The 22,757-nt window shown below is 40.0% G+C and overlaps 1 protein-coding gene across 5 annotated transcripts in view; it reads right to left on the reverse strand.

Moving 5' to 3' along the window:
* BNIP2 (BCL2 interacting protein 2) overlaps positions 1 to 13,329 on the reverse strand; it is a 32,008-nt gene extending 18,679 nt beyond the window's left edge. Inside the window, exons 1-5 of one of the 5 annotated variants that reach the window (XM_014341513.5) lie at positions 11,299 to 13,329; positions 4,565 to 4,671; positions 2,395 to 2,462; positions 1,750 to 1,926; positions 62 to 238 (exon numbers count right to left, since the gene is read on the reverse strand). In XM_014341513.5, coding sequence (XP_014196999.2) covers positions 62 to 238; positions 1,750 to 1,926; positions 2,395 to 2,462; positions 4,565 to 4,671; positions 11,299 to 11,511 — 742 coding nt within the window. In that variant the 5' untranslated portion in view covers positions 11,512 to 13,329. Of the gene's footprint in view, positions 1 to 61; positions 239 to 1,749; positions 1,927 to 2,394; positions 2,463 to 4,564; positions 4,672 to 10,899; positions 10,920 to 11,298 lie in introns of those variants that run through there. The other 4 variants (XM_034938852.3, XM_057299899.2, XM_063596691.1 and 1 more) reach the window with 4 other exon arrangements.
* Positions 13,330 to 22,757: the final 9,428 nt, after the last annotated feature.

Consider the following 22,757-nt stretch of genomic DNA (forward strand, 5'->3'; position numbering starts at 1 on the left):
CCAAAAAAAAAGAATTCTGATATTGCATTAAACAATCTGAAAAATCCTCAGTAACTCTTACCCCCATGGCTGATAACTTTTTTATAGGGTTCAATTGCCTTCATATCAACCCTGTGGTCCTGTTCTCCAATCCTGAACATACGCCAGCGTCGTCCATCTTCTTTTTCCTCTGCTGCTGTGTATTCAGTAATTGAGCCTTTCCTAATTACTTCAGTAGTCTTGGGTTTTGGAAGATCATCTGTCAAAATAAAAAGCTTTTGAATCACAAATTGTTATACAACAAAAATCAAATTATACGTTAACCACTTTACTACCTAGATTTTACAGAGAATTTTCATTATACCATCTGCACAATTTTGAATCTCTCTTCCATAAAGGAGGAAGAGGCTTATTCTTAACATGAGGCTGTTTTATGTCTTTGGAAATCATGGTTCTTTAACTTTTATTGCCCAATTTAGCAAAAACCACCTAATCATAGTGCAACGTATATCCACAAGTTCAGAAAATATAATTCGTAGAGTCATCAAAATCTTAGTACACTGGCCTTACAATGCCTTTCCAGATTCAACTTGTGACAATATTCTCCCTGGCAGTTATGACTATAGGTTACTTCAAGTAGCTATCTGGAGCAAATTTTGTTGTTGTTGAGCACATAAATTAACTGTAATACCAGATAGGAAGTGGTTAACTACTCAATGATCACTTCTCATTTGATCAGTTTTATAAAGCAGAAATGTATTTATAATACTTTGAAGTATACATGCAGAAGTCTATTTAAATTAGCATTAGCCAAAGCATAAGCACCAATGATTAAGTGTAATTTATGTTTTGAGATTGCAGTTTAGCTGATTTTCAATGTAGTAATAATTTTCAAAATTTCAGTATTATAGTCCTTACCAAAAGATGGGGGGAGGGGGAAACCTACTGCATGTTAGTTGTTTCCAAGACAAAGCTGTTAACGGAAAATATCCTTCCAGGAAATGACTACAGCAGCATTAAAGAAAGAAGAGACAAAACACATAGGCACAAAACTATTTCAGTATCTTTACAAAGTATTGCTTACTACTGGACTGTTTATTGAACCAGTAAAACAGGGAAGAAAAAAGAAACCAAAAATATAGCATATCACACTTTATTACAGTAAAATACTGAATGCTAAACACTACTATGAAAACAAAATCATTTTCAAGATGGAAAAAACATATGTAAAAATTATAACAACTATATATAAGATACTGTAGACAATTTTGTAATTAAAGAAAGCATGCAAAGTAAAACACAGCACAATTCCTTTGAATTACAAGTAATAAGGAATACTAGGTTCGGGGGCTAAAAGTATACATTAATTTAAGTTGGTCATTTCACAAAGTAGAGCAATGTCAGGCAAACCTACTTAAAAAGTCACCTCAAATGCCTCCTTTCAGAACTCCCTTCCCACAAACTGTTAACTATATGTCTCTTCAAAAGTTTCTTACTTGATTGACTGAAAAAGAGCATGCCATAATTATCAAGAAATATTTTTGAAACAGCTATGAAAAAAACATGACAGCAGTGGGCAAATAAGAGGGGAAAAAAGCCACTGGTTTACTCTACTATATACACACTTTTCAAGTCCTTGAGAATATTCAAGGGTTAGCAGAATTTCCTATCTTAGTAACAAATATATGAACTTTAGAAAGAATGATGTATTTCAAACAAAATCCCTTAGTGCATTAATAAAGATCAGATTAAAAACAGTGAAACATTTACCTTCCCACTCAAACTCATTACTATTCTCTGACGGTGTGTCTAAGCCATCTAAGTCAATCTCCCCACTTTCATCCAAATCATCTGACAATACAGAGCCATCACTAGGATCCAGTGTCAGGCTAATGTCTGGAGCCATTAGTTTCTTTCTCACTTTATTTCCATTAACTTCTAGTGAGCCTGGAATTGGAAAATAAAGAAAAAGATACGTAACAAGGAATGCTTAGATGCTAAAGTTGAATAAGAAAAATTTTAACTACCCCATTCTTGGGAAAAAATAATATTAATTAAACATAATTTCAAAGCACCTATTCACAAAATTTTTATTCTGATCATTATTGCTTCTACATCGTTGGCAAGAGATCAATAAAGTATCAATGTCTTTTAAATAGAGGCAGACCTTATAGATACCTCTTACCACTAAAAATGATCTCCTCCACCCCTTTACTGTAAAACCTTCCAAAAACCAAGTGTATGTTTTTGGAATTTTTTTAAAGCATTCTAAAAATGCTTTCCTCAATGTTCAACTTATACTTTGACTTCTATGATGGAATAAAAACTCAAGTTTTTTTTTTTGGACAAAGAAATGTGTTATAAAAAATAACACAAAGTCCATAATTTCATTGAAAGTAAGTGTCAAGCTCTTACCAGGCTGGTCCTCTGGTCCAGTTATAGCTAGTATATCTGCTTCAATACTATCATCTTCTGGTAAAGGTCTAGAAGACACAGGCATACTTTTTAATCCAGAAATTAAGAAAGAATTTTTTTTGAAGTTCAATCTATTAAACATACAGCTTATAGAAATAATTATTTGGAAAATGGAATAAAGCAGTGTTGTTGTTTTTGAGACAGGGTCTTGCTGTCTGTCACCTAGGCTAGAATACAATGGCACAACCATGGCTCACTGCAGCCTTAACTCCTGGGCTCAAGAGATCCTCCCGAGTATCTAAGACTACAGGTGTGTGCCACGACGCTTGGCTAATTTTTAGTAGAGACAGGGTCTTGCTATGTTACCCAGGCTGGCCTTGAACTTTTGGGCTCAAACGATTCTCTTGCCTTGACCTCCCTAAGTGTTGGGATTACAGGCATAAGTAACTGTGCCCAGCCTAGCAGTGTTTAAGATAAAGCCTCAGCCTTCTGAGTAGCTAGGACTACAGTGGCACACCAAAATGCCCAGCTAATTTTAAAAGTTTTTTTGGTAGAGACCGGGTATTGCTATGTTGCCCAGGCTGGTCTCAAGCAATCCTTCTGCCTTGGCCTCCCAAAGCGCTAGGATTATAGGCGTGAGCTGCTATGCCTGGCTACACTTTCAAAGTAAAAATTCTGACTGTCAGAGCTGACTTATACACTTATTATATATAGGTAACACATAAAAGTAGATATAAATTCCTTATGCAACAGCTCTTATACAATTATAAAACATGTAACAATTTTAAACAAATATGACTGAAATGCACAAATATAATGTGATGTATGATGCAATGTATGAAGCTCAATTTTTACTCACGAGACTACAGTAACAATGGTTCAATTCTTCTGAGATCAGCATTCCTATATTTACTATCACCACCATATGCAACAGTGACTCAGGTCTCCTATCAGCTGTCCAACTGCTAAGCTATCCAACTGCTAAGGCACCTGATTATGCACTAGGATGTCTTCTGACAAGTATGGCACGGAAGCACTATTTAAACATAAGGTCTGCCTTTGCTCTCTTTTTCATTAGCCTACCTGGTGCCAATATAATTGTAAACACAAATGCAAACATGTCAAGGTAGCTGGCCAGATAAGCTAGAAAATCCTTATTAATTTACTTAGTAAGGTTTTTTTTTTTTTGGTGGGGGGGAACCCACAAAAATTTTTTTTTTTTTTTTGAGACAGAGCCTTGCTCGGTCGCCCAAGCTGGAGTGCAGCAGCGCGACCTTGGCTCACGGCAACCCCTGCCTCCTGGGTTCAGGTGATTCTTGTGCCTCTGCCTCCTAAGCAGCTGGGACTACAGGCGCGCGCCAAGCCTGGCTAATTTTTTGTATTTTTAGTAGAGACGGGGTTTCACCATGTTGGCCACGTTGGTCTCAAACTCCTGGCCTCAAGTGATCTGCCTATCTCGGCCTCCCAAAGTGCTGGGGTTACAGGCGTGAGCCACCGCACCTGGCCACAAAATTAAAGAAAAATTTTAAAGACAACTAAAGACCTCCTTCTCTGAGGAATCCCTCAGATCTTGTTTAAATGAAAACAAAAACAAAACAAAACAAACAAACCACACTAAAACACTTTTATTATAAAAGCAAAAATTTGCAAACTTAAGTGACCAAAACAAAAATGAAAGATTATAGAAGATTATATATATACTTGGTTGGAAAGTAAGATACAAGAGAATCAATCTAACTGTTCCGAAGAAACTTTTACTTCCTAGTATCAAATGATCGCGTTGTATTACTGAGTTTCTCAGTGACATCTCAGCTGTGCAGTGGCTCACACCTGTAATCCCAGCACTTTGGGAGGCCAAGGCAGGCAGATCACGAGGTCAGGAGTTTGAGACCAGCCTGGCCAATATGGTGAAACACCATCTCTATTAAAAATACAAAAATTAGCCAGGCATGGTGGCGCACACCTATAGTCCCAGCTACTTGGGAGGTGGAGGCAGAAGAATTGCTTGAATCCAGGAGGCGGAGGTTGCAGTGAGCTGATATCGCGCCACTGCACTCCAGCCTGGGCAACAGAGCAAGACTCTGTCTCAAAGAAAAAAAAAAGTAACATCTCGATAAAGAAATTTTGAAGTTTTGTTCTAAAATTGTTTTCTTTTAAAAGCATTGCTCACATCGGAAAATCTTCATCTTGCCATTCTTCTTTAAGTTCCACACCTTCCATCCTCAGCCTGGATTCAATGTCAACTACAAACTCTTGATAATCCAGGGAGCCAATGTCCTATGAAGAGAGAAAAATGTATAACTTAATTTCCACTTTACTTTTTATCCACTGAAAAGGCATGATAATCTTATATATTAATTCATACTTGATGTTTAGTACAATGGTCTGGTCATGAAATTCATTTACAGGGTTGCAATTTTTTTTTTTTTTTTTTTAAAGAAAAGAGAATACTCAGACTACATATATTCTGGGAAGGTTAAATACTGTTTATAGTAAGGATACTGTTCAGTGAAAATACTTGTTTTCAGTTGCATGTATAGTATCTCAGGTTATGATTGAAAATATATTTCATACTATGGATTATATTAAAAAATTTGAAGTGGGGTAAGAAATAAAAATGTTCTTTATTACAGACTCATAATTAAATTTTCTGTCCCTTGGATAGAGGTTGATTCTAGACAGTAAATAATAGTAAATCAATAATATTTAAACTCATGATTCAGCAGAGTCAGGTGGTGTGCTGTCTTTCATATTTCCTTCTCAATAGTTTGATGCCACAATTCCTGAGCCACTTAAAGAAGTCTATTCAATAACTTGTCCCGTAAATGAATTATGCAATCTTTTGATTTGTTTCATATCTATACTATGCCCTTCTCATATAGCTCGGCATATGTTTTCAAACACTGAACTTGGTGAATGCCCTTTTATGCAACTACATATTTTAACATATGCCATGAACTTTAGTTTTAGTTTTTCCAAGGAATCACGTGAGTGCCAATATCCTCATTTTAAAAGTAAGAAATCTAGAGATACTCCCTCTGGTGATGGAGTAAGAAATAGAAGTTTAGGTAAGGTAAAGATCAACTGGTTAACAATGCAACAAAACAGTGAAAACTATAGAAGGAAAGAGGTATACACAAGTATTTAGTTCATTTACATTCAAGTCAATAGATGTCTAAAGTTATTCAACAAACAGCAGTAACATATTTCTGTTCTTTTCTTTTCTTTTTGCAGTAACATATTTAAGAGATACGGAGCATCACTAGCAGTACTAAAAATAAAGTTAAAAGTCGTTGACACTAGGCTGGGCGCGGTGGCTCACGCCTGTAATCCTAGCACTTTGGGAGGCCGAGGTGGGCGGATCACTTGAGGTCAGGAGTTCAAAACCAGCCTGGCCAACACGGTGAAACCCAGTCTCTACTAAAAATACAAAAACATTAGCCGGATGTGGTGGCAGGCGCCTGTAATCCCAGCTACTTGGGAGGCTGAGGCAGGAGAATCGCTTGAACCTGGGAGGTGGAGGTTGCAGCGAGCCGAGGTCACACCATTGCACTCCAGCCTGGGTGACAGAGCAAAACCAGTAGAAGAGGAAAGAGGGTGAAATACAGAAAATGACTAATGCTTTTCATAGTAAGTCCGTCTATACCATTTGATTTTTAAAACAATACTATCTGTGAATTTAAAAGGTATTTATTAAATAAAATCAATTATGTCAGCCATTCACATCAACCAGTCTTCTAAAAGAAAAATGTGGTCATGTCCTATAGCTATCTTATCTGCTACGTCAACATTCAAAAGATGCACAAAGTTACATAGAAAAAAGCCTTATGTTCCGTAATGACAAAATTACATTGGAAATATCCTGAAGTGTTAGATTTCACAAGGTAAACTAAATTTGTATCTCTGCCAAGGCTGGAAGGCTCTCTTCCCAGTTTGAATTTTTACTTATACTCAAGAGAAGGTTTTAAACATTCCCAAAAGGTTTCAATGTTTGATGATACACTTGTTAGCACAGAAAAAAAATGGTAGATGCTGACTTTTCCACACCAACTTATTTGCTTGAAAAAGTCATTTACATATAGGAGTAAGGTTTTTAATTCTCTGGGAAAACAATGATCTAGGCAGTTTTGATAAGTTAATGAAAAACATTTAAAATAATCTTTACTTATTTAGCACTTTCTCTGTTGGGAGGGAAAAATAAACAAAAAGAGGGACACCTACCTTACCAAACAATCCCCTCTGTTTAGAACAGAAATAGTAGAAAGGAGCCCACAATTACAATCAACAAGCCCAAATGGTGAAAATACTTACTACTCTAGAATTACAATGCTCAAGTGAGACCAAAGCATTCTATGACTAAAGGCTGAAAACTGGTAAGTCTTTTCTAGATGTTTAATTTACTGCATTTCCCAATGTTTAACTTTTCTTAAGTCTTTGGTACTCACTCTAAAGCGAACGATGTTTTTTCCTAAATTCAATAATCAGAAAAGCTTTCTATTATCTTGTCGTACCTTTTTATTGTGTGTTGAAAAAAATACCAGGATGTTGTCTGGGTGTCTTTTTCAAATATCTCAAATACTCAGAAAAATATTTAGCATTTCAAAAATAAAAGTAGAAACTGAAAGTTGTATCCAAAATATTCCCAACACCTACCATGGTGCCTAGCACGTAACAGGCCTATAAAAATTAAGTAAATAATACTTACCTGTAGGGTATGGACACTGGTCAGCAAACCTTTGCTCAATCTCTTAGGCTTATTTTGCTTATTAAACTACACGAATAGGATTTGTCACGTGTTACCCCATAAAAATGTAACAAAAATATTCTGTGGGAACCTACACACCAGCAATATTAATTTCTGTTTGTAAAATTGTTCCTCACTGGTAAGAGGAAAGGTTTATCTTGGGAAATTCTAGAAGACAATCCATTCCTTTCAGCTGCTTAACCAATGGAACAAGTTTGTCTCTGTGAAAACAGCTCCTTGAGGCTGGACGTGGTGGCTCACACCTGTAATCCCAGCACTTTGGGAGGCTGAGGTGGGCGGATCACCTGAGGTCAGGAGTTTGAGACCAGCCTGACCAAGATGGTGATACCCCGTTTCCACAAAAAATACAAAAAATCAGCCAGGCGTGGTGGCGCCTGCCTGTAATCCCAGCTACTATGGAGGCTAAGGCAGGAGAATCGCTGGAACCCCAGAGGCGGAGGTTGCAGTGAGCTGAGATTGCACCACTGCACTCCAGCCTGGGCGACAAAGGGAGACTCTGTCTCAAAAAACAAAACCAAAACAAAAAACAAAACAAACAACAACAAAAACTAAATAGCTCCTCGGAACACAGGCAGCCCAAGTCTTTCAGCTATCTCAGCCTATTTATTCCATTTTTACCTTAATATCATATTGAATCATGTGTTAATACCTCAGCACATAGACATGGATATTTAGTTTGAGGATAATCAATTATCTAGTTAAACAGAACTTGGGGAGAGAGATATAGATAGATTTACTCTACCATTTCATCATGAATTTTAGGGGAAAAGTACACTAGGTAGATCAAAACAATTTAAACAATTGAGGGAGTACTGTTTCTTGGAAGTACTTTATCATCAAACAGCTGTTAAGAACAGGAAACAAACAAGAAAGGAGTTAATATAACCACAACCACTTTGAAGAAAATCAGGATACTGCTGACTCACAAGTTAACTGTTGTTGCTTCCCATTTCTTGTTCATGTATTTTTTTTTGGAAATTAGAATGGGAAATAACACTTTAAGATGATATTTGTTAAAATAACCTGTTGGCACAGGAATAACTTGATTTCTCAATAGATTGACTCTTGGTAGTGGTGGCACATCCTTATGCCACTTACTAGTTGCAGTCATAAAGATAAATTCAAAACAGTTGTTGACCTTAGGTTAAAAATCAAAGAGATAATTGATTCCTTCTGACATAGCTTCAAGGGGGAGGAGTACTGGTAAATCCAACCAGGATGAAGCAGCTTTCCCCAGGCAGTTTAGCAACATAAGCAAAAATTAAATGTTAAGATCACATTTAGGCCAGGCTCAGTGGCTCACTCCTGTAATCCTAACACCTTTGGAGGACAAGGTGGGAAGATGGTTTAAGCCCAGAAGTTCAAGCCTAGCTTGGGCAACACAGTGAGATCTGTCTCTACAATTTTTTTTAAGATCGCATTAGAACTGTTTAGATTATAACACAATTTTACACAGTGATTTTACTATATGCAGTTTAATACCCGTGCTGCAATAGGTGCCAGTAATGACCGTTTATGCGGAAATCAATTACAGTAGGCAGATGGAAATGCCCGGGCAAGCCTTTCACTTCCCCATTTAAACAAAAAGGTTTCATTCTAAACATTTATGTTCACTTTTTAACCAACAGCCTGTATGTTTAGGAGATCACCAAACATGCTTGAAAAAATCCTAGACATGTGCTTGTCATTGCTCCCTTGAGGGTAGTTTTCAAACAATGAAACGAAGTGCTCTATCAGAAATGTTAACACAAGCCGGGCGTGGTGGCTCACACCTGTAATCCCAACACTTTGGGAGGCTGAGGGGGACGGATCACCTGACGTCAGGAGTTTAAGACCAGCCTGGCCAACATGGTGAAACCCCATCTCTACCAAAAATACAAAAATTAGCCGGGAGTGGTGGCACTGGCCGTAATCCAAGCGATCAGGGAGGCTGAGGCAGGAGAATCGCTTGAGCCTGGGAGGCAGAGGTTGCAGTGAGCCGGGATTGCACCATTGCATTCCAGCCTGGGTGACAGAGCGAGACTGCATCTCAAAAAAGCTAAATAAAATAAAATAAATGTTAACACAAAATTTAGAGGAAAAACTAGAATGGTGCTGAGTTCTCTCGAAATTGTGAAAATAAATCAAAAGATGACTGTACCACCTATAAAAGTTACATTTATTGTCACTGTGGAACACACTGAAAATGCTGAGATCTTTAAAAAGATAATCTACTAACTGATGTCTCAGTTTGTTGTAGTTAGAAATATTAGTTGCAATATAAAACTATAATCGTGGAATATTACTATCACCACATTATACTAGTATTCTGCTTTATAGGATGTAAACTTACTTTATAGGATGTAACATGACATCTTTTCATCTTTTTTTTTTTTTTGAGACGGAGTCTCACTCTGTCGCCCAGGCTGGAGTGCAGTGCTGCAATCTCGGCTCGCTACAACCTCCACCTCCCAGGTTCAAGTGATTCTTGTGCCTCAGTCTCCCGAGTAGCTGGGATTGCAGGCACAAGCGACCATGCCTGGCTAATTTTTGTATTTTTAGTAGAGATGGGGTTTCATCACGTTGGCCAGGTTTGTCTCATCTAATTGCTTTATCATTTTTTGCTCCTGACCTCAGGTGATCCGCCCACCTTGGCCACACAAAGTAACAAGACATCTTTCAATCTATCAGCCCGGTAACTTACTAGATCTGGTTACATATACTTTCTCTGACACCTTCCTCCCTATTGCTCCTTCTACCAGCATTACTCCAGATAGAATGGACAGAACTTTTCCAGAGTGCTTTTCACATTTACTAACCACTTTTACATCCATCATCTCATGTTCCAACCAGCAACTTTGGGATGCATGACACTTGTGTTATCATCATTTTATCTTATATACGAGGCAATGACACTACATCCTGGTCCCCATATCTAGTCCGGAACTGTTTCTAATATAGCACACCGTCTCCAGTGCACTGGCAATTTTATACAGAATAAGCCTGTAATGCCTGATTTGGCTGCACTTAGCTTCAAAGGTCTTGTAATGCCTGAAGACCATAATAGCACTGACTTATGATAATCTAGTTCAAGTTCCGTTTGCAGAAGTGGATCTGTCATACTTCCGGTCTAAGCCCAGCAGTATTAGGCTGCACTAGAGATTATGAAGACTAGGAATAGAGTTTAGAGAAAATGTAAACCAACAAGAACTAAGAATATGTGCAAAATGATCAAGAAACTAGTCTGCAGGGGTAACTTAATTGGGTAAGGTCAGTTGTAACTTTGAGGAAACATCCATTTACAAATTACAGAATTTGTTTCTACAATTGCAGAGATTCCTATAAAATGTTAGAAAAACTACATTTAATTGAAAATAAGAAATCAGGTATTAGGTGAAATAGAGATCCTAATCAAGAGAAGGTGAGAATGAAAAAAGCAACACTAAAATGCAATCACATAGTTTATTCAATTAAATAAATAGGTGGCACCGTAACTATCTTGATGAACACCGGAAAAGCTGTTTCGTCAAAGAGCTCACAAGACACACAGACAAGTAACTCTCCAGCGGCATGAAATGCATCCAGAAATCCAAACCATTTTGCCAGGTATTTAAACAGAAAGGGTTGTGTCTAGATTCACGCGGGGACTCGGCTTTTGACGTACACACTCTGTATTTGGTTTAGCGTACTAGGGAAGATCTATTAAAGCCCTGATTACTTATGCTGCTTCCGTGTCTATTCCCCGAGGTTACGAGGCATACCAGAAGTGCAAGTTTCTTTGTTCTGTACCAGGACGGACGCTGGTCATAAATAGTGAACCATCGTAGCCCAGCCACTTCACCCACACCAGGGTAAAAGGGTGGGGGAGCGGAGGAGGGGCAAGGTTCCATCCCGAGCACAACTACCAGAAACGGAAAAGCGACGGGGTGGGGGGCCAAACTGCCAAATACAAACAGGACCCAAGCCAAGGGCGGGGACCTAAGCTGGGCGGGGATCCAGGAAGCACCTCCCGAGCAGGTTCTATGGCTCCCCCTACCAAGGGTAACTCTGAGTTTCCTCTCCCCGGACGTCGTGGGCACGCGCGACAGACTTTCGCCCCTAGGCCGGTTCCCAGTCCAGCTCCGGAGCCACCGTGCCGAGTTCTCCCAGGCCGCACTCACCCCGGAGGAAGCCTTGGCCCCCTCGTCCTCTTCGCCCCTCCAGGCCGGCGACGTGGGGCTGACGGCCAGGTCGCAAAAAGCAGGGCCGAGCGGAGCCCGCTCCCCTCGGTCGGCGGTGGAGACCCCGGCCCAATCCCCCGGCCGCAGCGGTACGGCGTCGGCGGCAGCAGCTGACCCGGACACAGTGAGAGGCCCCAGCGGAAGTGATAACATCCCGACCTCCTCCGGGCGCGGCAGCCGGCGGTGGAGGCGGCGGAGGCGTGGCGGCGGCGGAGGCGTGGCGTCTTCTTGAAACCCACACAGCAACCCCCCAACCCCCTCAGACGTCACGGGCTAGCGCTCGCGCCTGCACTCGCGGGGTCGGCCTTCCTTGCCTGTGGGCGGACCCGTCGCGTCGACTCCTTATTGGTGGCGTTACTACGCCTCAAGGCGTTTCTTCCCTCTTTGCTGTCCGCAGGGACGCTGCCTGGTAGTTTCAGTTATTTTTGTTTTCTTTCTGCCTGCCTTTATTGATCATTACAGTAGGTGAAATTATCGATATCAATAATAATATTGTAATACAATAGGTGCAATTATCAATATCAATATTATTACAACAGGTGCAATTATCAGTATCATTACAATAGGTGCAATTATCAGCGATCAATAATAATGTGAATTATAAAATGGATGAAATAAGGGGAGGAGGTCGGGCGCGGTGGCTTACGCTTGTAATCCCAGCACTTTGGGAGGGCGCGAGGCGGGTGGATTACCGGAGGTCAAGAGCTCGAGACCAGCCTGACCAACATGGTGACACCTCGTCTCTACTAAACATACAAAAATTAGCTGGGCGTGGTGGCGCGCGTCTGTAATCCCAACTACTCAGGAGGCGGAGGCGGAGGCGGAGGCGGAGGCGGAGGCGGAGGCGGAGGCGGAGGCGGAGTTGGAGTTTGCAGTGAGCCGAGATCGTGCCATTGCACTCCAGCTTGGACAACAGAGCCAAAACTCCGTCTCAAATAAAAGGAAAAAGGAAAAAAAAAAAAAAAAAAAAAAAAAAAGAAAAAGAAAAAAAAGAAATAAGGCGAGGAAAAATATCCGAGGCCTCATTTTGGGGAGTTAGGCCTCAGAAGCGACCTTAGAGTTTGGTAATATTTGAGTGTGAAAAGCTTTACAGCAGTGCTTCTCTTCACTGGGGGAACGGTCGGTTTATTTTTTTCAATTTTCAATTAGTTTTTGACAAGTTGATAAAACAGAAAAATGAAAAGACATACAAAGTCCAAGTCAAAACTTTTTATCGTTAGAGTTAACAGCCATAAAATTACCTGCAAAATTGCCATAGACTTTTCTACTCTCTCTCTGTGGACCATTTGCAAACAGTTCTCAGAAGAGCCCAGGTCTAGCCCAGGTCTATAGACCATGGTTAGAGTACTCAAGGTAAACTACTCAAATTAGACCATACTCAGCTGTAGAGTTTCAACCAAATGAGATTTGTTTGGAGAACATCATAGTCTCTCTCAGTTGGGCGTGCTGGCTCATGACTGTAATCCCAGCACTTTGAGAGGCCGAGTCGGTAGATCGCCAGACCTCAGGGCAACATGGCGAGACCCCATCTCTTAAAAAAAAAAAAAAAAAAAAGAGACAGAGAAAGAAAGAAAGGAAAAGAAGCAAAGAGAAAGAAAGGAAGAAAGAAAGAAAAGAAGAAAATTAGGTGGGCTTGGTGGCATGCACCTGTGGTCCCAGCCACTTGGGAGGCTGAGGTGGGAGACTCTCTGGAGCCTGGCAGGTGGCGGTTGTAGTGAGCCAAGATCGCGCCACTCCACTCCAGCCTGGGTGACAGCGAAACCCTGTCTTAAAAAAAAAAAAAAAAAAAAGTCCCTTTCCAAAGTTTCATCTGATAAATCCATAGAAAGGCTCAGCATCAAGTATTTGGGTGATTCCATTGGGGTACGATCAGGCCTGAGGGGAACAGAAAAGCTCAAAAATTTAAATCATTGACTTAAAATGCAGCATTCTGCCTGGATTTCACATTGCTTTGGCAACATTTACCCACCAGTGGCAGATTAAAGTCCGTCTCTTTGATAAAATGGGAAGAAAATAGTACCTACCTTATAGGGTTTTTGTGAGATGAATTCATATATATGTATTAGGACCTTGGTTGTCATATTGTAATCACATTTAAGTATTAGGTATTCTTTTTATCCTAGTCTAGCAATTTCACTAAATAGCTAGTAGAGAAAACAAAACTGATCAACAGAGCTTTAGCTAAACAACTACTTGGGCCAAGAAATTTCATCTTGATTTACAGAAGTTTTTGTAGTTTCATACTTTGCTTCTTCAGTTCTGCAATGTGCAGAATTCCCCACAGGGTGGCAGAAAATCATTGGAAATCATATATAGTTATGTGATTTTTTTTTTTTTAAGATCTTCAGTTCCTTCTTCATTTTAGTAACTTTATTATTTAATAAGCTTGATCAGTGTTTGCTTTGGTTTCGAGTAAGCCATCCTATTACTTATCTTTTTATCCCTATCTTGTTAATTATCCATACTTATTGTTGAAACATTACAAACTACAAGTAAGCCAAAAAGATAATTATTATTAATATATTTATGTATAGCCTTTCAGATTATATATATATATTCACACACATATATATTTTATGTATAAATTGCACATATAAGTCTTTATAAAAATCAGATAATGTACTTAGTGGTTTATAATCTCCATTTTCTTCTTTTCATTTAAAATATGAGCTGGGTGCAGTGGCTCACACCTGTAATCCCAGCACTTTGGGAGGCTGAGGTGGGTGGATCACCCGAGGTCAGGAGTTCGAGACCAGCCTGGCCAACGTGGAGAAACCACGTCTCTACTAAAATTACAAATATCAGCTGGGTATGGTGGTGGGCACCTGTAATCCCAGCTGCTTGGGGTTGCTGAGGTAGGAGAATCACGTGAACTCAGGAGGTGGAGGTTGCAGTGAGCCAAAATCATGCCATGCACTCTAGCCTGGGCAACAGAGTGAGACTGTGTCTCAAAAATAAATAAATAAATAAAAATACAGATTCTGAGGCTTCACCCTCTACAGTCTATGGAAAGATATGGGAATCTATATTATAAAAATAAATAAATAAAATATATTATGAACTCTTTTTCAAGTCAATAAATACATTCCAATGCTATTATTTTCATTATGGATAATGTATATATTAAACAATCCTTTATTGAACTTTTAGATTGTTCCTTTTTTTTTTTTCTTTTGAGACAGGGTCTCACTTTGTTGCCAGGCTGGAGTGCAGTGGCATGGTCTCAGCTCACTGCAGCCTCCACTTTTTGATTTAAGTGATTCTCGTGCCTCAGCCTCTGGAGTAGCTGGGATTATAGGCATGTGCCACCATGTCTAAGTTGTGTACTTTTGGAGAGACAGGTTTTTGCCATGTTGCCCGGGGTTGTCCTGAACTCCTGGCCTCAAGTGAACTCCTGCCCACCTTGGCCTCCCAAAATGCTGGGAATACAGGTGTGAGCCACCACGCCCGGCCTTGTTCAATTTTTTTTTTTTTTTTTTTTGAGATGGAGTCTCACTCTGTCGCCCTGGCTGGAGTGCAGTGGTGCGATCTCGGCTCACTGCAATCTCTGCCTCCCGGGTTGAAGTGATTCTCCTGCCTCAGCCTCTCAAGTAGCTGGGATTACAGGCATGCACCACCACGCCTGGCTAATTTTTGTGTAGTAGCGACAGGGTTTCACCATGTTGGTCAAGCTAGTCTTGAACTCCTGACCTCAGGCAATCCTCCCGCCTTGGCCTCCCAAAGCACTGGACAACACTTCATAGCTGTTCAAAAAGTCAGAAACATAGGACTAATTTATTTTCAAACAATGTATTAGTAACTTTTCGAAATAATATTGCTCAATATATTTTCCTTTGACTTCCACATACTGTCTTAGGTAAGTGTCTCTAAAGAAATAAATGGAATTGTTAATCCAAAATACGATGTTAAATATACACTGTAGGCCAGGCGTGGTGCTCACGCCTGTAATCCCAGCACTTTGGGAGGCTGAAGTGGGCGGATCACCTGAGATCTGGAGTTGGAGACCAGGCTGGCCAACATGGTGAAACCCCACCTCTACTAAAAATACAAAATTTAGCTTGGTGTGGTGGCACACATCTGTAATGCCAGCTACTTGGGAGGCTGAAGCAGGGAAATCGGTTGAACCTGGGAGGTGGACGTTTCAGTGAGCCGAGGTCGCGCAACTGAACTCCAGCCTGGATGACAGAGCGAGACTCTGTCTCAAAAAACAAACAAACAAAAAAACCCACTGTATTCCCTGTGTTTCCAGACTTTTTGGACAAGATTTAGGGTATTTTTACAATTACTTATTGTTTCCTTGAATAGGCAGATATTTAAGCTCTTAAAAATTGGGGAAAAATTCCGTGGAAAAAAAAGCATGGCTTCCAGCCCTTATGCCCTACATAGCAGGTAACACTTGGAGAGTGATACATTAGCTCAGAGCCATGGTCAGCCTTTTCTTGTGTAGTTTTTGGTGTTATGTTTAAATAGGCATTCCTCACACTAAAATTATATAGTCACTGTTGTTTTCTTTTTCTTTTTTTTTTGAGATGGAGTCTCACTCTGTCGCCCAGGCTGGAGTGCAGTGGCGTGATCTCGGCTCACTGCAACCTCCATCTCCTGGGTTCAAGCAATTATCTGCCTCAGCCTCCCAAGTAGCTGGGATTATAGGTGCCTGCCACCACGCCCAGCTAATTTTTATATTTTTAGTAGAGACAGGGTTTCACCATTTTGGCCAGGCTGATCTTGAACTCCTGACCTCGTGATCCGCCCGCCTCAGCCTCCCAAAGTGCTGGGATTACAGTGAGCCACTGCGCCTGGCCCATCACTGTTGTTTTCTTCTGGTGGTCTTATAGTTTCTTTTTCTTTTTTTTTTTTTACATATGAATATTAAATCCAATTGGCATTTTGTGTATGTGCTTATGATATGAATAGGGAGTCTGACTTTACTAAACTGACTAAAGAGTTTGTGTAAAAGCATTTATTGAATAATCCAGTAATTCTTGAACTCACCTAGGACTCAGTCAAATGAATGTTTACTTTCAAAGTTGTCATTTTAGATTACCCACTTCTTTCAAGTATCCATTCATTTGATACATCTTTATTTACTTATTTAAATATTTATTTCGAAATGGGGTCTTGCTATTTTACCTAGGCTGGTCTCGAACTCCTGGCCTCAAGCAATCCTCCTGCCTCAGCCTCTCGAAATGCTCTGCCATGCCCGCTTGATATATATGTATATATATATATATTTTGAGACAGGGTTTCACTCTGCCATCTAGGCTGGAATGCAGTGGCACGATCTTGGCTCACTGCAACCTTCGCCTTCCAGGTTTGTGCCTCAGCCATCAGAGTAGCAGGACTATAGGCGTGTGCCACCACACCCGGCTAATCTTTTTATTTTTATTTTTTAGTAGAGACAGGGTTTCGCCATGTTGACCAGGCTGGTCTCCAACTCCTGACCTTAAGTGATCTGCCTGCTTCAGCCTCTCAAAGTGCTGGGATTACAGGTGGGAGCCACCACACCTGGCCAGTAAATCTTTATTGAACAATATAATAAATCAATGCTGCTGGGCCCCGAGGATGCAGGAAAAAAAAGACATAGTATCTGCATTCAAAGAACTTATCAACTGGTTAGGGAGAGGAGCAATGAAGACAATAAAGAATTTGGTGGATTGAGGTGACCTTGGTACTTTTAAGGTGCAGCCAAATTGAAGGGAGCTAAACAGATTAGAGAGTGGGAGATAAAGGCAGTAGAGGTTTTCTGAATGAGGAGATCTTGAGCTTAGTAACAAGAGGATGATCTTTCTGGCAGAGGGAATTGGCATATGCAAATTCACAGAGGCTTCTAGGAACTGCAGTGTTCAGCATGACCAGAGCACAAGCAATGGGAGAAGGGGTGGCTGTGAACAGCCTTTAACAAAAAGGAAGTAGTCAAAGGTCAGATTAAAAAGGGATTTTTTAATGGTAAGGATTTATTTGTAGCCAATATAATGAGCAATGTGGAAAAGCAATCACCTATTAATTTATAATCGAATTCCAAAAGAAGAGATTGAAAGGTATCCTGCACAGTGGCAGCAGTGTTAGGATGAGTCCTCCTAAGACAACGAACTTTGAGAAAGGCAGCACTCATTTGAATATATGCTTCAGTATGTGTTAAAAGCATTTATGATACTTTGTCACACTTTGTACATTAAAATGAAAGTGCTCAGCCAACATAGACTTGGAAGAGGTGTTGAGCCTGTGCCAAGAGTGGTGGGTAGTGATGAAAGGCTGAAGGCGTGGACATGATGGCTAGACGGGGAGGCAGAAGACACCATCTGACCTACGCTAACAGGGAGTGATGTATCAGACTGATGAGAACAGGCCCTCTGACAACTTCTTGAAAGAATGATAATAGGCCAGGTGTGGTGGCTCACACCTGTAATCCCAGCACTTTGGGAGGCCGAGGTGGGCGGATCATGAGGTCAAGAAATTGAGATCATCCTGGCCAAAATGGTGAGACTTCGTCTCTAAAAATACAAAAATTAGCTGGGCGTGGTGGTGCGTGCCTGTAATCGCAACTACTTGGGAGGCTGAGGCAGGAGAATTGCTTGAACCTGGAGGCGGAGGTTGCAGTGAGCTGAGATCATGCCACTGTACTCCAGCCTGGGCGACAGAGTGAGACTCTGTGTCAAAAAAGAAAAAGAAAAAGAAAAAAAAAAACAAAGAATGATAACAGTGTTCAGGGTGAGTGGTGGAGCTGCTTTTCTCTGGGAAGCTCTCTCTGTTATTAGGCACATGGTTTCCACAGAGAAGGATCATGTGTAGCCTGGGAATTAGTAATTACTCCTCCGGTCCCCCACTCCCCAGATTTCCTTTTTTTGTTTGTAATTATTCTGTATTGGGATACATTTTGTATCCTGTTTCCCTGCTCCATCTGGCCCATTCTGCCATGAAGTGTGAGAGTCTTGTGCTAAGTTCTGTTCAGCACACAGATTCTTGGGTAGCTTTTTTTCTGCTTCTTTGTGCTTTGCTATTCCCACTGCTCATCCTTCCTCCTTTCATCAAACCAGCCTCATAGCATCTCCCAACAGATGGAGAATTTGGGGTATGCTATTACCCTGTACTAACAGGGCATGTTGTATTCCTTCAAATAATTTTTGTAAATAATTAAAAGCATCTCCTCACACAGTCTTCCTCTGAATGTTTCTCATAATTCCTACCTTACAGATGGCACAATGAAGGTATCTATTAGAATGGGAAAGTTCCTCACACAGCTGTTGCCATCCCATGTGACACTTTTCTGTAGATTAGCCAAGGAATCTCTTCTGGCTAATGGAGAAGCCTTTAGAATGGGCTGAGCCCTTCCCGTTCAGCTCAACAACCTTGCCCCAAGGAGCTGATAAAGCTCCTTGGTGTCTTGAGCTGATAAAGCTCAATAGACGTCTTTGTTCAGATTTTCAAAAGCTAGGCCTCACTCCTGGGCAGGTAGAGCCTTGCTCCAGAGCATGTGGCTTGATAAATAGATGTTCCCTCAGCTGAGTCCTGTGTGTAGGCCACAACCTGCTCAGCTGGACAGACTGGCCCTGGTTCCCCACCAAGGTTTTGGAATCGCATGTAATTATTTTCCCTATAATAAGACTTCCTTGGGCCAGGGTTTACGTTTGTAATCCCAGCACTTTGGGAGGCCGAGGCCGGCGGATCACTTGAGATTAGGAGTCCCAGATGAACCTGTTCCAGATGGCGAAACCCCATCTCCACTAAAAACACACACACAAAATTAGCCCTGTGTGGTGACTCACGCCTGTAATCCCAGCTAGTGGTGAGGCTGAGGCAGGAGAATCACTTGAATCCAGGAGACGGAGGTTGCAGTGAGCCAAGATCGCTCAATGCACTCCAGCCTGGATGTCAGACTGAGACCCTGTCTCAAAAAAAAAAAAAAAAAAAAAAAGACTCCTTTATTGTTCTGTCGATAAAGCATCTTTGGAGGATTGGATCTCTACATGAAGATTCTGTTTCTAGATACATTTACATATGCTACTTAATGATGTTCACTAGAACTGCTTCCCAGCACCCAAGCCAACCTTGGACTAGAAGATGAGAGAGGATGAAGAAGATATTTGAGACGATGCTTAGGAAATGCTTGTGTAAGTTCAAATTTTAGAAGATAAAAGATACATTGCACAAAACTCGCATGCTGCTTTACTTTTCACTGTAGGATTTTATAGACAGATTGTTATTCTCACAAGCATATAAATTCAGTGATGTTTGGCAGCTTGCTCATAATTTTCAAAAAAAACATGAAGTAACCTTTTTACATGGGCTGAAGATATCTTTGCTGGTTAAGCTTGAGGGTAAAACTGGATACAATTATATATTCATTTAATAATTCATAACTTGAGTTGAAATGAACGTGTATATATTTTTCACTTGTTCACTTTATAAAATTCAAAACTAAACCCAGCAGCAGTTTTGTCTTTGGCATGGTGACAAGTTTCCTTTCTACAGTGAACCAGTCAAAGAAATTGTTCCAGAGAGAATTTGTGCTTCCCAATTTCAGAAAATCAAATTGGACTGTACACAATTACACATCACCGTTGTGTGATGCTTCCACATCCCAGAGTGTGCAAGAGAGAAGTAGCAATATACATTTCTAGGAAATACTTCCATATCCGGCTGGGCGCAGTGGCTCACGCTTGTAATCCCAGCACTTTGGGAGGCCGAGGCGGGTGGATCACCTGAGGTTGAGAGTTTGAGACCAGCCTCACCAATATGGAAAAACCCTGTCTCTACTAAAGGTACAAAAAAATTAGCCGGGTATGCTGGTGCATGCCTGTATTCCCAGCTACTCGGGATGCTGAGGCAGGAGAATCGCTTGAACCTGGGAGACAGAGGTTGCGGTGAGCTAAGATTGTGCCATTGCACTTCAGCCTGGGCAACAAGAGTGGAACTCCATTTCAAAAAAAAAAAAGAAATACTTCCATATACAATTAGATTGTAGCCATTCAAGGGAAAAACTAGGCTTAGTTGTCAGAGGATTTTATTGCACAGAACTTTAGAGATTCAACTCATTCAAAGAAATAGCTAGGTTATAATTTGCAGTGAAGTGAGACTGAGCGTTCAGATATGGACATAGTCGTGTTTGCTGAGGAGGAGGGGGTGTGCATTTCATCCAACAGAAGTTGAGAAAGGCTGACACTAGCTTAAATGACTCATCAAAACCAATAGTGTGAAGAAATCTTTTTTTTTTTCTTTTTTTTGAGACAGGGTCTCGCTCTGTCACCCAGGCTGGAGTGCAATGGCACAATCTCAGCTCACTGCAACCTCCACCTCCCAGGTTCAAGCAATTCTCCTGCATCAGCCTCCCGAGTAGCTGGGACTACAGGCATGCCACTGCGTCAGGCTAATTTTTGTATTTTTAGTAGAGATGGGGTTTCACCAAGTTGGCCAGGCTGGCCTGGAACTCCTGATCTCAGGTAATCAGCCCACTTCGGCCTCCCAAAGTGCTGGGATTACAGGTGTGAGCCACTGTGCCTGGCCAGTGTGAAGAAATCTTAAGAGTTCATATTCAAGTCCTTTGTGAGGATATTTCTGCAGTCATAAAAACTTACAAATATGAGTTTAAAATTATCTGAGGACATAAATTTTATATTATAAAATCATAAACTTTGGCAAAATCATAGCAACCACTTGGTTACTGTCATGGTCGCCATTTGGAAAGTAGCTGATGGATAGCGATGCATGTACACTGAATCCTCTACACTGAATAGTATACAAGATCTTCTACACTCAACAGGGGTCATTAAAAAAATGATTCTTCACTGAAATAATTAATGCTCTTGCAAAAGTATTAATACATAGTATCTGCATGCTTGGTTTATAATTAAAGATTAATCTTGATGAGGGAAGTAGATTTTGCTTTCTTCTGTTCTTCAGGATATGAAATGTTAGTAACACTGTGATCAACTATATTTAGAAAAACATGAATAAGCAATAGCCTCCAATTAGAAAAAAGCAGTTTGTTTGATTGATTGATAATTTTAGTAGTGATAATGTTTTTAAAATTATTTTTGGGGTGGGTAAGTAGAAGTAAGAATTGATCAACTAAAGTTAACTGTTTTGCGGTCAGTTTCAGTCTCCTTATCCAGATTAACACAAAATTAGATATAACACTGTCCTTCATCAAAGCATTAATCATTCATTCTGCATCTTTAGAGTCAAAGTGCAATCTTATTTGTTTAGAGAAAACAAATGCATTTCAAAATACGCAAGTAATTGTTGGGTCAATTGGAAATTTTATTACATTTAACAAAACAAAGCACTGATATGGCCCTATGTAAGGCACATGCATTTTTATTTAATACAAATATAAAAATTAAAAGGTGGCATCTAATGCACTGTTGCAATGGGTAAATGTTTTACAAGTGTATTTCCAAAAATAGTTTACATCCTAAAAGTAACTTACTCAGCTGAGAGAATCTAGGTTATTGTTTGTATTTTAAAACATGGGAACTCTGTAAATTGATAAAAATGTACTGAGTTTTAAAAATGAATTTCAGTATAACTGAGAAGAAAATATTAAAATTGTAACATTATTTCTCATTTATGTGGTTCCTTTATGATAAAGAAGGAGAAACGCCTTCTCCTAATACAATTGCTAAAACACCAAATTGTACTTACTAGGAAAAAGAAGAAAGCTTTCCAATTTCAGGTATATACATAATAGGGAGAAATGAAATGAGAAGTTTATTATGAAGTATCATCTTTAAAAGATCCTTAATATCTAACATCTAGATTCTTTTTTTTTAGTGGAATACTAATTCCTTAGCAGATTACTCATTTAATATGAATGATTTTAATGTAAGACATACACACACACATACATGAATGAGATGCCATTCCATCTATACGCCTTGTGTGTAGTTTGAGGTATGGGGGCAGGATTTGAATCAGTAAGATGACTGATGCCTGAAATTACATTATTCATCTTTCCTTAATTAGCTTATGACACTGATCCATGTTAAAATGCAATTCTTTTTCATAGAAGGGCTCAACACATAAACCTTATGCTAAAACGGAAGGCGTGCGAACTTGGTTGGAGTTAGGAGAAGCATTTTAATTACTATTTTTCTACAGTCTCTGTGACCTTAGGCAAGTTACCTAACTTCCCCTGACATTGTTTCCTTATCATTAATTTCTGACGTACCTATGACTCATCTAAGTTAGCATTTTGCCTGAAGCTGAGATGATTATTTCCTCGATTTTTAGAAATTCACTAAAATGTTATGTGGATGTTTAAGTACAAGCATCTGAAAATTACATTTTACATGTCTATATTCTGTCTTTTCAAAAAATGGCATAACACAAGAAGACCATCCAAATACGTACATAATTCCAAACCAGGTAATAGGAAAGATTTTAAAAATCTGAATATTTAC

Source organism: Pan paniscus, chromosome 16 (assembly GCF_029289425.2).
Source record: "Pan paniscus chromosome 16, NHGRI_mPanPan1-v2.0_pri, whole genome shotgun sequence".
Lineage (NCBI taxonomy): Eukaryota > Metazoa > Chordata > Mammalia > Primates > Hominidae > Pan > Pan paniscus.